The sequence below is a fragment of the Chiloscyllium plagiosum genome, chromosome 44 (assembly GCF_004010195.1).
Source record: "Chiloscyllium plagiosum isolate BGI_BamShark_2017 chromosome 44, ASM401019v2, whole genome shotgun sequence".
Lineage (NCBI taxonomy): Eukaryota > Metazoa > Chordata > Chondrichthyes > Orectolobiformes > Hemiscylliidae > Chiloscyllium > Chiloscyllium plagiosum.
The window spans coordinates 9,634,622-9,647,725 of NC_057753.1; the positions used below are offsets into that span (position 1 = coordinate 9,634,622).

Consider the following 13,104-nt stretch of genomic DNA (forward strand, 5'->3'; position numbering starts at 1 on the left):
GATCTGTTATATGAGGCACAGAAAGTGTATGTGAAAAGGGAAGAGGAGAAACAAAAACAAAAACAAAAAGCTAAAATAATGGTTGCAGCAGTTGAAGAAATTACGATAGACAATGTCCAAGGTTAGGACGACAAAGAGAAGCGGTACCATCGGGGATTTTTGATAAATTTAAAGGTGGGAACTGAAGGAGAGGAAACAGTGTTTTTAGTGGATATGGGAGCAGCACGATCATCCCTAAGCTTTAGACCTAGCGGTATTAAATTAACTAACAAAGGTCTCAAGGTTTCTGGAGTAAAACGCAAAGAATTCTTAAATCAGAATGCAGGACAATGGCTCACAGACTCGAGGATCTTGAAATATGAGACAATCTTAATAGAATAGGATGACCTTGTGTTAGTCACAGACAGTTGCTTGAATCCAGCTGCATTTCTGTGGCGAAGAGAGGGGGGTGGCCCCTGGCAATCCAGAACATGACTGCTTTGATATTACAGAATATCAGACTAAAGTGCGAGTGAACTTAAGAGACGTACCGTTGCATGCGCGGGCTCGGTTGTTTATCGATGGGTCCTCCCGGCTGATTGAGGGTAAAAAGCACAATGAATATACTGTAGTAGACGGGATAGAGAGAAGCATTATCGAGGCTGAAAGACTGCCTAACGGCTGGTCAGAGTTCAATGATAAGTTTTTAAAGAACTATACTGTGGCGCTCGGCTCTTCTTTGTCTATTCTTAGGAACAGACACTGCCACTCGAGTTTGCAGTACATTGAATACAACTGGGTGATTGGGTCCTGATCAAGACCTGGAAAGATACCAAACTGCACCCGAGCTGGAAGGGACCATTCCTAACCCTCCTGACTACTGAGACAGCTATTCGGACTGCTGAGAAAGGGTGGAGTCATCACACTCACGTTAAAGGTCCTGTGAACGCCCCATTGGTGGAGTGGCATCCTCATCCTACAGAAAGTTAAGCTGAGAAAGAAAGAATGAACTGAGACAAAAGACTCTTGTAACATTTGCTGATATATAATTAATATATACTGTTAAAGGTCCTGTGAACGCCCCAAAGGCGGAGTGGCACGTTCATCCTACAGACAACCGTCTGAAAGTTAAGCTGAGAAAGAAAGAATGAACTGAGACAAAAGACTCTTGTAACATTTGCTGATATATAATTAATATATACTCACCTCTCCCTGACACCTAAAAGGTTAAGACAGGACGGTAGGCAGGGTTCAGAGATGGGTAGATACTGGTATAGTATTGTAATGTTAGTAATACTAACTATTCAAGGAAATGCGAAAAATTACTTCAATACGCTGTGCCAGAATTATGCTAAACAAGAGGGACTTGCCGACTGTTGGGTCTGTGCAGAGGTCCCACCCCATGGCGAATCTGGAATCCCCACCTCGGTAATATTGCTCACTAAAAAAAAAAATACGATGTACAATAATTTGATGTGGGTTCAAATAATACAAAGTGCAGATCTGAAAGGAGCAAATATAACTTTGCGGGATGGTTCCCAAGGCCAGCCCCGAAAAATCAGAGCGCTATTGATAGTCTTAGAATTTCCCCACCGAAAGGAGCAGTGAATACCACCGGTTTCTGTAATCAGAATGATGCTACACCTTTCCAACTGGGAAAATCATCTTGTGTCCACACCAGTCAAGCCACTGTCACGACCACTCCTCGAATATTAAATGGAACATATTGGTTATGCGGTCTGAAGGCCTATCCATTTATTCCCGGGGAAAAATATGTTCGTGTGATCGAATGTGTCATGTTATGAAGTTGACAAAAGGTTGGAGTGGCTGCTATTACCTCGCTTATATAGTCCCTCACCTCCGAATAGAAAAGCATGAGCCCAACCTGAGAAAGGAGGGGGGTTTAAGACATAAGACCCAAGAGGTCTCTGAAGGAGACCGTCTACTGTGGACACTCCTCCCAAACTACGGCACTACAAGGGCAGGGGTAGTAATACAGAAACTGGCGGCTGCCTTTGAAAATTTAATTAATGATACCACCAGCGCAATGGGGGAAACTCAATCCCAAATATCGGCCATAACCACTGAAATGATTGCCACGAGACTAACAGCTTTACAAAATCGAATGGCTTTAGACTATTTTTTGGTCGAAAAAGGGGGAGCTTGTGCTCTGATTGGTAAAGAATGTTGCACCTTCATCCCAGACACTTCTTCCATAGTGGAAGATAAGGCAGAAATAGTAAAGACTATCCATTTATTCCCGGGGAAAAATATGTTCGTGTGATCGAATGTGTCATGTTATGAAGTTGACGAAAGGTTGGAGTGGCTGCTGTTACCTCGCTTATATAGTCCCTCACCTCCGAATAGAAAAGCATGAGCCCAACCTGAGAAAGGAAGGGGGGTTTAAGACATAAGACCCGAGAGGTCTCAGAAGGAGACCGTCTGCTGTGGACACTCCTCCCAAACTACGGCACTACAAGGGCAGGGGTGAAAATACAGAAACTGGTGGCTGCCCTTGAAAATTTAATTAATGATACCACCGGTGCGATGGGAGAAACTCAATCTCAAATATCGGCCATAACCACCGAAATGATTGCCACAAGACTAACAGCTTTACAAAATCGAATGGCTTTAGACTATTTTTTGGTCGAAAAAGGGGGAACCTGTGCTCTGATTGGTAAAGAATGTTGCACCTTCATCCCAGACACTTCTTCCATAGTGGAAAATAAGGCAGAAATAGTAAAGAAAAAGATAAGCAATATAAGAGAAATTGGAGATGAAGTCTGAAAAGATTGGGGATGGGGATGGGGATGGGGATGGGGGATGGGGATGGGGTAACTGGAGATTGACCAGGTGGGAAAATGGTTAGTGAATTTAGGCATTTATGTGCTACTAATAATTGTAGGTTTACCGATGGGGATTAATGTGTTAAAATGGATAATGACTAAGCTGGTAATGTCTTTGGGAGGACAACAGTCAATAATGGTACAAACTTAGAAGGACAGAAATGACTAGATTGTGAACCTCGACACCATAGGGTGAAAAGAGGTCAGAAAATAAGATTGCAAAAACAACAAATGGTTAAGAAAAGAAATGGGGGAATTGTTAGAAATGGGGTAAAGTGTTGTTTTTGCAGATGTAGAAAAAGCATACAGGAAAGGGGTGCAGCAAGAGAACTATTAACCCTGCAGGTATTTAGGGACTTTTCAGTGTATAATTGTGGTTAATTAAATACTAACTTTGGCGTGTAATTACTTTAACAAAAAGTTCTTTTTGTAAAATTATGCTTTCAGCAAAAAGCTGAGGTAACCAAAATGCTTGAGCTACACAAAATGATACAAGTTAATGAAATGTCCGAGGATGGAATGTACCAGCAGAATTGATACAAAATGTTAAACCAGATCTTGACAAAATAAATGTATGTGTCAGCATTTACAGAAAGGAAGGTTGCCAACCTGGGGAAAGGGGAAGTAATAAGGGTGGAGTGCAACTGGGTAGTGGTCTGGTACAGTAAGAGAGATTGGGTAATTAGGAGTCTGGAGAGATGACCTCACTCAGCTCAAACGGTATAACTGTACACTAAGTTCTAATTTGCTCATTTGCTTCTGCATTTGATGCCCTTTCTTGCAAGATCGTAGAATAAATTGTCTTGTTTCCAGTTTTGGTGGTCTCGTCTAAATTTTATTAAACTTGTTTCTAACAATGCTGTTAACAGGCCCATACTCAGGGGAATCTAATTGAAATAAACAGAATACTCAATGGCCTGAACGAGTTGATGTTGGGAAGATGTTTCCATTGGAAGGAGAGACTAACAGCCGAGGGCACAGCCTTGGAGTAAAGGGAAGACCTTTCAGAATGGAGATTAGGAGACATTTCTTCAGCCAGGGAGTGGTGAACCGATGGAATTCATTGCCACAGAAGGCTGTGGAGGCCAGGTAACTGAGGATATTTAACTGTAACTGAGACAAACAGTTCTTGAGTATCAAGGGGATCGAGGGTTACAGGGAGAAAGCAGGAGAATGGGGTTGAGACACTTATCAGCCACGATTGAATGGTACAGGCAGACTAGATGGGGTGAATGGCTTAATTTTTGCTCCTATGGATAAGTACATGAATAGGAAAGGTTCAGAGATATATAGCTGAAAATGTGTTGCTGGAAAAGCGCAGCAGGTCAGGCAGCATCCAAGGAACAGGAGAATCGACGTTTCGGGCATAAGTCGATTCTCCTGTTCCTTGGATGCTGCCTGACCTGCTGCGCTTTTCCAGCAACACATTTTCAGCTCTGATCTCCAGCATCTGCAGACCTCACTTTCTCCTCAGAGATATATAGGCCAAACAAGGTAGGACTAGTTTAGTTTGTGAATATAGTTAGCATGAAATCAAGTATCTGTTTCTGTGCTGTACGATTCTGTAACTGTTCTTAAAACCATTTTTTCTGTTCCCTCATAACCATCAACTTCATTGTTGTTCAAAAATCAGATGAACTCAGCCTTGAATATATTCAATGACCCCCTAACCGCTGGAAGGCCCCACTCCACTTCAGAACTCAATTCCTCTTGCTAATACACCACTTGCCTTGTTTCTTACTTTCTGCACCTGTCTGACAACTGGCATTGACTGGAGTAGAAGGACACTGAAACCTCTTTGTACATCCACATAACATTCCTGATGAACGGCTCATGTCCAAAACATCGACTCTCCTGGTCCTCGGATGCTTTCTGACCTGCTGTTCTTTTCCAGGACCACACTTGTCAACTCTGATCTCCAGCATCTGCACTCCTCACTTTCTCCATATCCCAACATAACACCATTAAGACAATGCACCTCCTTTCTGCTTTTTATCCCCCACAGCAAAGGCTATATTACCACATTTGCCATTTGTTTGCCAATTGAGACACAGATCTGGACCAACATTTCTAGACAAAAGTGAGTCCTGCAGATGCCGAAGATTAGAGTCGAGAGTGTGGTGCTGGAAAAGCACGCAGGTCAGGCTGCATCCGAGGAGCAGGAAAATTCCTGATGAAGGACTTTTGCCCGAAACGTCGATTTTCCTGCTCCTCCGATGCTGCCTGACCTGCTATGCTTTTCCAGCACCACACTCTCGACCAATATTGCTACACTCTGTCCCCTCCCTGAATTCACTCCCTTTCCTTTCAGTTGTTGCAAGTCAACAATGAAAAAAAAAGTGGAATAGGTGGCGAGAAAAGAGAGTGCCGTACTCACAGTTGTTGGACAGAGGAAGAAAGTTGCAGTTTGAGGTAAAGCTCAATCTTCATTCAGAGAGACAGGAGCAGCAGCAGGGGCTTCAGAAGCTCATTGTCCAACTTCCGCATTCAGACAATAGCGGTGTTCTGATTGGCAGGAGGACAAGACACCTTCCCGTCCTCCCGAGTTCTCTATTGGTCCATCAAAAGTAGGTCATGAATCGTTTGTGTGTACAACCAGGAGCATGCACAGTCTTTTGCTGACACCAGCCGACATGCGCAGTGCTTGCTGACACCGAGGGACATGCGCATTATGCTCTTCAGAGATGCTCACGTTACTGACAGATTTGAAGTGTCCAAATGCCAATCGGAGGAAAAAAAAAGTAGAACCACAATTTTTTCCCCCCTGTGGCTTTTGCATTTTGGCTGGCTGCTCAACTTTTGTATTTCTTTTCCCTCGGTTAGGGGAGTCACAAACTGGAGGGCATAGGTTTAGGTTGAGTGGGGAAAGATGAGGGACCAAAGGATGAGAAAAAACGTGTGACATTTAATTTGCGTCAAGAAATGCCAGAACTAGAAGACATTAGTTTTGGGTGATTGGGGAAAGGTTGAAAAGGGACCTAAGGGGTAACTTGTTTCACGCAGAGGATGGTAAATGTATTGAATGAGCTACCGGAGTGGAGGCTGGTACAATTACAACTTTTAAAAGGCATCTGGATGGGTGTATGAATAGGAAGGTTTAAAGGGGTTTGGGCCAAGTGTTGGCAAATAGGAGTAGATTAATTTAGGATATCTGATCGGCACAGACCAAACTGTTTCATTCCATGCTCCATGACTCTATTTCTTCATAGTCAGAACCAATTTGACAATATTAGAATGGGCAACTCACCCCTTACAGCCTGTCTTCAACTGTGGCCAGACTGCACATTTTTCAACGCAAGTTTCAGAAAGATGCCTGCAGCTTTTTTTTTAAAATAGAATTGAACATGCTTCAATGTTGTTTCTGAGGAGCTATTCTCAATGTTAAAGATCAGCCATTTCTCGTGCACCCCCATCTCCCAGGTAGAGTCATCACCATCTGTCTCTCTCCTCTTAGAAGGGCTTGATACAGCCATCAAAGAAGGATGGAGGTATGAGAAATAACAGGTGGTGGGGGAAAGAGAATGGTTGAGGTGGGGGGGGGAAAAGAGGAGCTGAGAGTGGGTGTCAAGAGAGAGAAAATGGACAGGGAGACAGAAAGAGAATGGACGGAGTGCAGTGACACTACAAATCCCACCTTCCCCAGCACCACAGTAATCATTTCTCAATATACAAATGGCTAAAGCAGTAGAATCACATAATCCCTACAGGCCATTCACCTCCAAACAGCATCCCACCAGACCAACCCACTTACCATACAACCCTGCAGTTCCCCATGGCTTACGCACCCGAAAATGCACATCCCTAGACAACTCAGCACAGCTGATCCACCCTAAACTGCAGACCTTTGGACTGTGGGAGGAAACCGGAGCACCCAGAGGAAACCCATGCAAACACAAGGGGGACAATGTACTAAAGTCACCTGAGGCTGGAATCAAACCCAGCACTGTGAGGCAACAGTACTCACCACTGAGCCACTGTGCCACCCAGAGCTTTGATGTTCTGCTTTGTCTTCATAGCTTCTGACTTCTCATGCGCCCTCAGCAGAGGCTCTCTCCTCCTGAGATTTGTGGACCACACCCACTGCAGCCTCCTTTTCCCATTTCTCCTGCCCTGAGCACGTCAGTTCCTGAACCTGGCGCCAGACAGACACCGATACCATCTGGCCTCCTGCTGTTAGCTGCAGAGAAAGAAGACAATCACCTGTCATTATTCTGCCCCTTCCTCCCAGCGCCCCCCCCGCCAACGTTGTTCTTCCTCCCACCACTCAGCCAGTTAGCTCCTCCCCCTGCTGCCCAATCTCAGATCCCCTTTACTTGTGTGATTCACACTCACACCCTTCTGACCCCATCCACTGACCCAATCCAGAGGGGAATGACCATCTCCTGCAATAAAGTGTCCGGTTAACTTTCCCCGTGACGTGTCTGCAGCCTGGCTTCCAACTCCATCTCTCTGAGCCAAAGGTCTTCCAGTGTGTGTTTACCCTGAATCACAGCATCCAAAACCTCCCACCTTCTGCAAAGTGAAAGACAAGTCTCACCCTGCCCTCTTCAATGTGTGTAGATTAGATTAGATTCCCTACAGTATGGAAACTGGCCCTTTGGCCCAAAATGTCCACACTGATCCTCCAAAGAGTAAACCACCCAGACCCGTTCCCCTACCTTATATTTACCCCTGACTAATGCACCAAACACTATGTGGAATTTAGCATGGCCAATTCACCTGACCTGCACATCTTTTGGATTGTGGGAGGAGACTGGAGCACCTGGAGGAAACCCACGCAGATATTAGATTAGATTAGATTACTTACAGTGTGGAAACAGGCCCTTCGGCCCAACAAGTCCACACCGACCCGCCGAAGCGCAACCCACCCATACCCCTACATTTACCCCTTACCTAACACTACGGGCAATTTAGCATGGCCAATTCACCTGACCTGCACATCTTTGGACTGTGGGAGGAAACCGGAGCACCCGGAGGAAACCCACGCAGACACGGGGAGAATGTGCAAACTCCACACAGTCAGTCGCCTGAGGCGGGTATTGAACCCGGGTCTCTGGCGCTGTGAGGCAGCAGTGCTAACCACTGTGCCACCGTGCCGCCCACATGCGGAGAATGTGAAAATTCCACATAGACAGTTGCCCGAGGCAGGAATCGAACCTGGATCCCTGGTCCTGTGAGGCAGCACTGCTGACCACTGAGCTACCATGCCACCCAATAACTACTTAATTGTTTCTATTGGTCAAGCAGAGGCAATAACCAAGTTTGGAACCCACGAGGGTGGTCTCAATCGGGACCTTGGGTGATCACACTACACTTAACAACTGCCTCTCACTTCCACACGCATACATACACACCCAGTCACACAGACCCTCTCTCATACACATGCTCTCTCTGACACACCCCCTACACTCAAATCCATGCATACACTCTCTCACAGGTTAATACTCCAGTGCATCGACACACTTTATCAAGCATGCACATACAAACACTCACTCACTCTCTCATGCGTGCGCGCACACACACACCCACACACACACACACACACCCCCCTATACGGTGAATTTGCATTTGCAGAATCATTTGCAAATACATTGTGCTTTTTGAGCAAAATACAATCTGCAGGCAGTCAATCTATGTAATATTGTATAAATTCCTACTTTGGAAATAGAACAAGTGTGACTCAGGACTGGGATACAGACAGACTTGAACCTCACACCTTTCTTGCATTGTCTGAGCTGAGATGTCACCTATTTTTATAAAATCTTAAGTCATCGGGAGAATGTGACTTAAAAGTAGTTCTGGGATATACATGTTAATGAATCGAAACCTGCAACCCATTCTAAAAGAAGAAAGACTGAACTGCAACTGGACTTGTTCAGGAAATCTTATCAACTGCATGACACTGTAATGTTTTGCGATAAATTCTATGTCTTATGATCCTGCTCAACAGCTACGCGATGAACGAGTAGCGCTTCCAAATAAATCTGTTGGGACTATAACCTGGAGTTGTGTAGATTTTAACTTTATCCACCTCAGTCCAACACCGGCACCTCCACATCATTTCTAATTAACACAGCCCACACCTCCTGGCGCTGCCAGTAAACTTTACAATACCGATAAAACGACACAGTACCCGCACTCCTGAAATATTTGCAATTTCCAACGATACTAGCTACTCATTCACTGCTCCATCTGATACACGACATTGGAAACTTAGTGCAGGAGGCTGAAAGAAATCAACAGGTTTAAAACAAAAACCATTTGAAGCTCAAAGCCTTCAATGAGAGTCTGAGCCTGGCGGTAAGTTCAGGTAACCCTTTATTGTGACCCAACTTTGTTACAGCTTCAGATTTCCCCCCCAGCAAAAAGGCATAGAAAAAGTAGCTTTTTTTAAAAAAAAACAGCTCAAGGTCAAAGCGCACACACTCCCCTCCTTAACCTGTAGGAAGTATTGCCTCACTCAGCAATTTCAACGTATACTCTGTATCTAAGTAGGTTTCTCCCTACTCATTTGCTGGGGAGAGGGAGGGGCCCAGTGGAGGAGAGAACAGGGGGATGGGGGGGCAGTGTAGAGTCAACCACAGGCTAGACAGAGTAAAGGATGCAGCTGGGACGACTGAGTGAATCCTTTCCACAACAGCAGTTTCCTTCCCTAAAAATGATGTGAATGTATCAGAATGCAGTATTATTAGATATAGGGCTCTTGTGAGCAGGTTACAAAAGACTTATGAATGAGTAAATAGAAAGTGTTTGTGAGTAGGTTAGTAAAGAGACCTATAATACAATATCTCACACCATGTTATCGTCCTGGCAGTCTCATGGGGAAGGGAGAAACCAGAGCCAATCTTTACACATGGTAGATTTCTTCACAGAGTCAAACATGACATGTATACACCTCCCGACTCCATTGCGTATTCCAAATCAGTAAGTGTGTCTTAAACAGATGCTCAACTCACCAGTGAATGTGTGCCCTCTTAAATACTCATAGAATTCACATCCACAAAGAATCCAAACGTTCTCTACTCGGTGTGACTGGATTGGTGTCTGAACAGATGGGATGACTGACTGAATGCCTTCCCACAGACAGAGCAGCTGAATGGTCTCTCCTTGGTGTGGACAGGCTGGTGTCTCCGCAGGGAAGACCAATCAATGAATCCCTTCCCACACACTGAGCAGGTGAACGGTCTCTCCCCGGTGTGGACCCGCTGGTGACTCTGCAGGTTGGAGGACTGAATGAATGCTTTCCCACACACGGAGCAGGTGAACGGTCTCTCCCCAGTGTGGACCCGCTGGTGGCTCTGCAGGTTGGAGGATTGAACAAACGCCTTCCCGCAGATGGAGCAGGTGAACGGCCTCTCCCCAGTGTGGACCCGCTGGTGTCTCTGCAGGTTGGAGGACTGAACAAACCCCCTCCCGCAGACAGAGCATGTGAACGGCTTCTCCATGGTGTGGACCCGCTGGTGGGTCACCAGGGTGGATGAATGAGTAAACCTCTTCCCGCACATGGAGCAGGTAAATGGCCTCTCCCCGGTGTGGACCCGCTCGTGGATCACCAGGGCAGATGAATGGGTGAACCCCTTCTCACACACAGAGCAGGTGAACGGCTTCTCCCCGGTATGGACCTGCTGGTGGGTCACCAGGGCGGATGTATGGGTGAACCCCTTCCCACACACGGAGCACGTGAACGGTCTCTCCCCAGTGTGACAGCGACGATGGCTTTCAAGCAAGGACGGGAATTTGAATTCCTTCCCGCAGTCCCCACATTTCCACGGTTTCTCCATTACGTGGGAATCCCTGCCGCTCCCCAGCTTCGACAATCCGTTGAAAATCCACACACATGGAACATGTTCTGTCTCTCGCTGCTGTGAATGGGGTGTTGCTACTTCAGGCTGCGTAGCCAGTTAAAGGTCTTCCCACAGTCAGTTCACTGGGGACACTCTCATTGAGGTCTGCGTTCTTCAGTCTCACTGAGGTTTGAAACCTTTCAAACAGACAGGACAGAAGAGAAATAAAAAATCCTGTGAGATTCAAAGGCTGATGATATTCCCATGCCAATGAAATTGTTGTCTATATCATATCTTATTTTGAGATTTCTGGCTGCAATTCCTTCCTTTCTCATATTGTGAAAAAAGAGATTACATGAGCCATCACTGTCTACACAGAATAGAAATTCCAAACAGACAATTCTGGTTCCTGTGGAATATTCTTTCTTCTCTCCTTTCCCCTCAAAATGTCAATCTCAATGCCACAATCTCCCTCCAGTCTCACTCTGCTGGAGGTGAGGGTAGACTTAACAAAATCTATTGGGCAATCTTTTTTACAAAGAGGGTGGTTCACATACAAAATGAACTTCCTGAGGAAGAAGTGGATGTGGAGACAATTTCAACGTTTAAAAGACATTTGGATGGGGAAGTGATTAAGAAAGGATTGTTGGGATATTGGCCAGGAGCAGGCAGGTGGGGACGAGTTAGTTTAGGATCAAATTCAGCATGGACTGGTTGGATTAAAGTGTCTGTCTTCATGCTATATAACTATGACTCTACAAGTGTACAGCCAAGTAGCTAGTGATAATATGCCATCCTGGAAAATGCTAACCGTCTCCTGGCGAAGCCCATCCCCAAATTAACAACAAATTAGCCAAACAAATAAATTTACCAAGTTAAGGAAGCAAAGCCTGTCAATGTTCTCAACAGAGACCAAGTTAACCTTCCCAGAGTCTGCCCCCTCCCTGGTTTCATTTCCTTTCAGTTCATGAAACTGAGAAGTTTAACCCCAGAATGGAAAAGGAAATCAAAAAGGGGCCGAGAAAAGAGAGTGCCGTACTCACAGATGCTGAACAGAAGAAAGAAGTTGCAGTCTGAGATGAAGATCAATCTTCATTCGGAGTGAAGCAGCAGCAACTTCAGAAGCTCATGGTCCAACTTCCGCATTCAGACATGGGGGGGCCTCTGATTGACGGGAGGACCAGACTACTTCCGGTACTCAAGGGATTCTAATTGGCTCACGATGGTCTGGTCTGACACAATGGCGATTGGCCAATAGTAGACAAGGGGTTTGGAACGTGGGTTCGTCATCGGCCGGATCTGCAGAAAGTCCCTGCCCCTTGTGTTGGACGTCACAATGCGGAAGAAGGCCCGTCAGTTTCAGACTGAAAACCCCTCCCTCTGGGCATTATTTCTCCCTTGCCATGGGGAGGGGTGGGAGTGTACAGGGAATGTGCACTTGTGGCAACTGGAGGCGGAGAGTGTGAGTCTAAGGGAAGGTGTTTCAGATTCTCTCTCTCTGTGAAGGCTTTATGATCCTCATGGCATTTCGAAGGACTAGAACGTGAGATGGTACAGAGATCTGTCTAGTGTAATTAAATGGTTAAACATTCAACGTGGTATTTGTGGTTCTGTAAGATGCGATTGTAATTATTTGTTGTAAAATTATGTTGTAGCTATGTCATATACTTCCAATTATGCTGTTATTGAAGGGGCTGGTAAGTGGGCATTGGACAGAGTTTCATAGAGATGTCCCTCGGTCTAACTTGTTCATGCTGATCAGTTTTCTGGATAGATTGTGTCCCATTTCCCAGCACTTGACACATATCCCTCTAAATCCTTCCTAATTCTTACACCCATCCAGATGTCTTTTAAATGTAATTGTACCAGCCTCCACTGCTTCCTCTGGCAGATCATTCCGTGCGTATGTAGAGAGTTCAGTCATCGGTCTAACAATGGCAGGGAAGAAGCTCTTTCTGAACCTGTTGGTGCGTGATTCAAGATGCTGTATCTTCTGCCTGACCAAAGAGGTTGTAAAAGAGCATTACCAGGGTAGGAGGGCACTTTGATTTTGTTGGCAGCCTTTCCGCAACAATGAGAAGTGCAGATGGAGATTGTGCATGATAGGTTGGCTTCCGTGATGGTCTGAGCTGTGCATAAAACCTTCTGTAGTTTCTTCCGGTCCTGGGCAGAGCATTTGCCACACCAGGTTGTTACGCACCCAGATCGAACACTTTCTATGGCGCATCCGTAAAGGTTGTTATGAACATGCCTCCTGAAGGAAAGAGGTGTTGTTGAGCTTTCTTGACTGAGATTGCCCCCATCATTATTCCAGATGGTGAGAACACAAACAACCCCCTGTGGAGTTTTCTTTGCTGGCAGAAAGCAGTTTATGTTCAGCAGCAGCTCAGTCACTTGGGCATTAGGTGCTGTGAGACTAAAAGTACAGAGGACCATGAGGAACCAGGGTGTTTCCAACCAACATTCAAACTAATCAGTCTAAACCTTTGAAGTTT

At 45.5% G+C, this 13,104-nt stretch overlaps 1 protein-coding gene across 2 annotated transcripts; it reads right to left on the reverse strand.

The window, feature by feature from the left end:
* Positions 1–6,839: 6,839 nt before the first annotated feature.
* LOC122543533 (zinc finger protein 239-like) lies at positions 6,840–12,471 on the reverse strand. Of its 2 annotated transcripts, XR_006310079.1 has the most exons (3): positions 11,653–12,471; positions 9,782–10,806; positions 6,840–7,002 (listed from the first exon to the last, which is right to left on the reverse strand). XR_006310079.1 is itself a non-coding variant. In XM_043682332.1 (2 exons), exon 2 carries the CDS (start codon positions 10,604–10,606, stop codon positions 9,845–9,847), a length of 762 nt encoding a protein of 253 aa, XP_043538267.1. In that variant the 5' UTR covers positions 10,607–10,806; positions 11,653–12,471; the 3' UTR covers positions 9,126–9,844. The 2 variants fall into 2 exon arrangements, 1 of the variants encoding a protein (XP_043538267.1); XM_043682332.1 differs by lacking the exon at positions 6,840–7,002 and having other exon boundaries at positions 9,126–10,806.
* Positions 12,472–13,104: the final 633 nt, after the last annotated feature.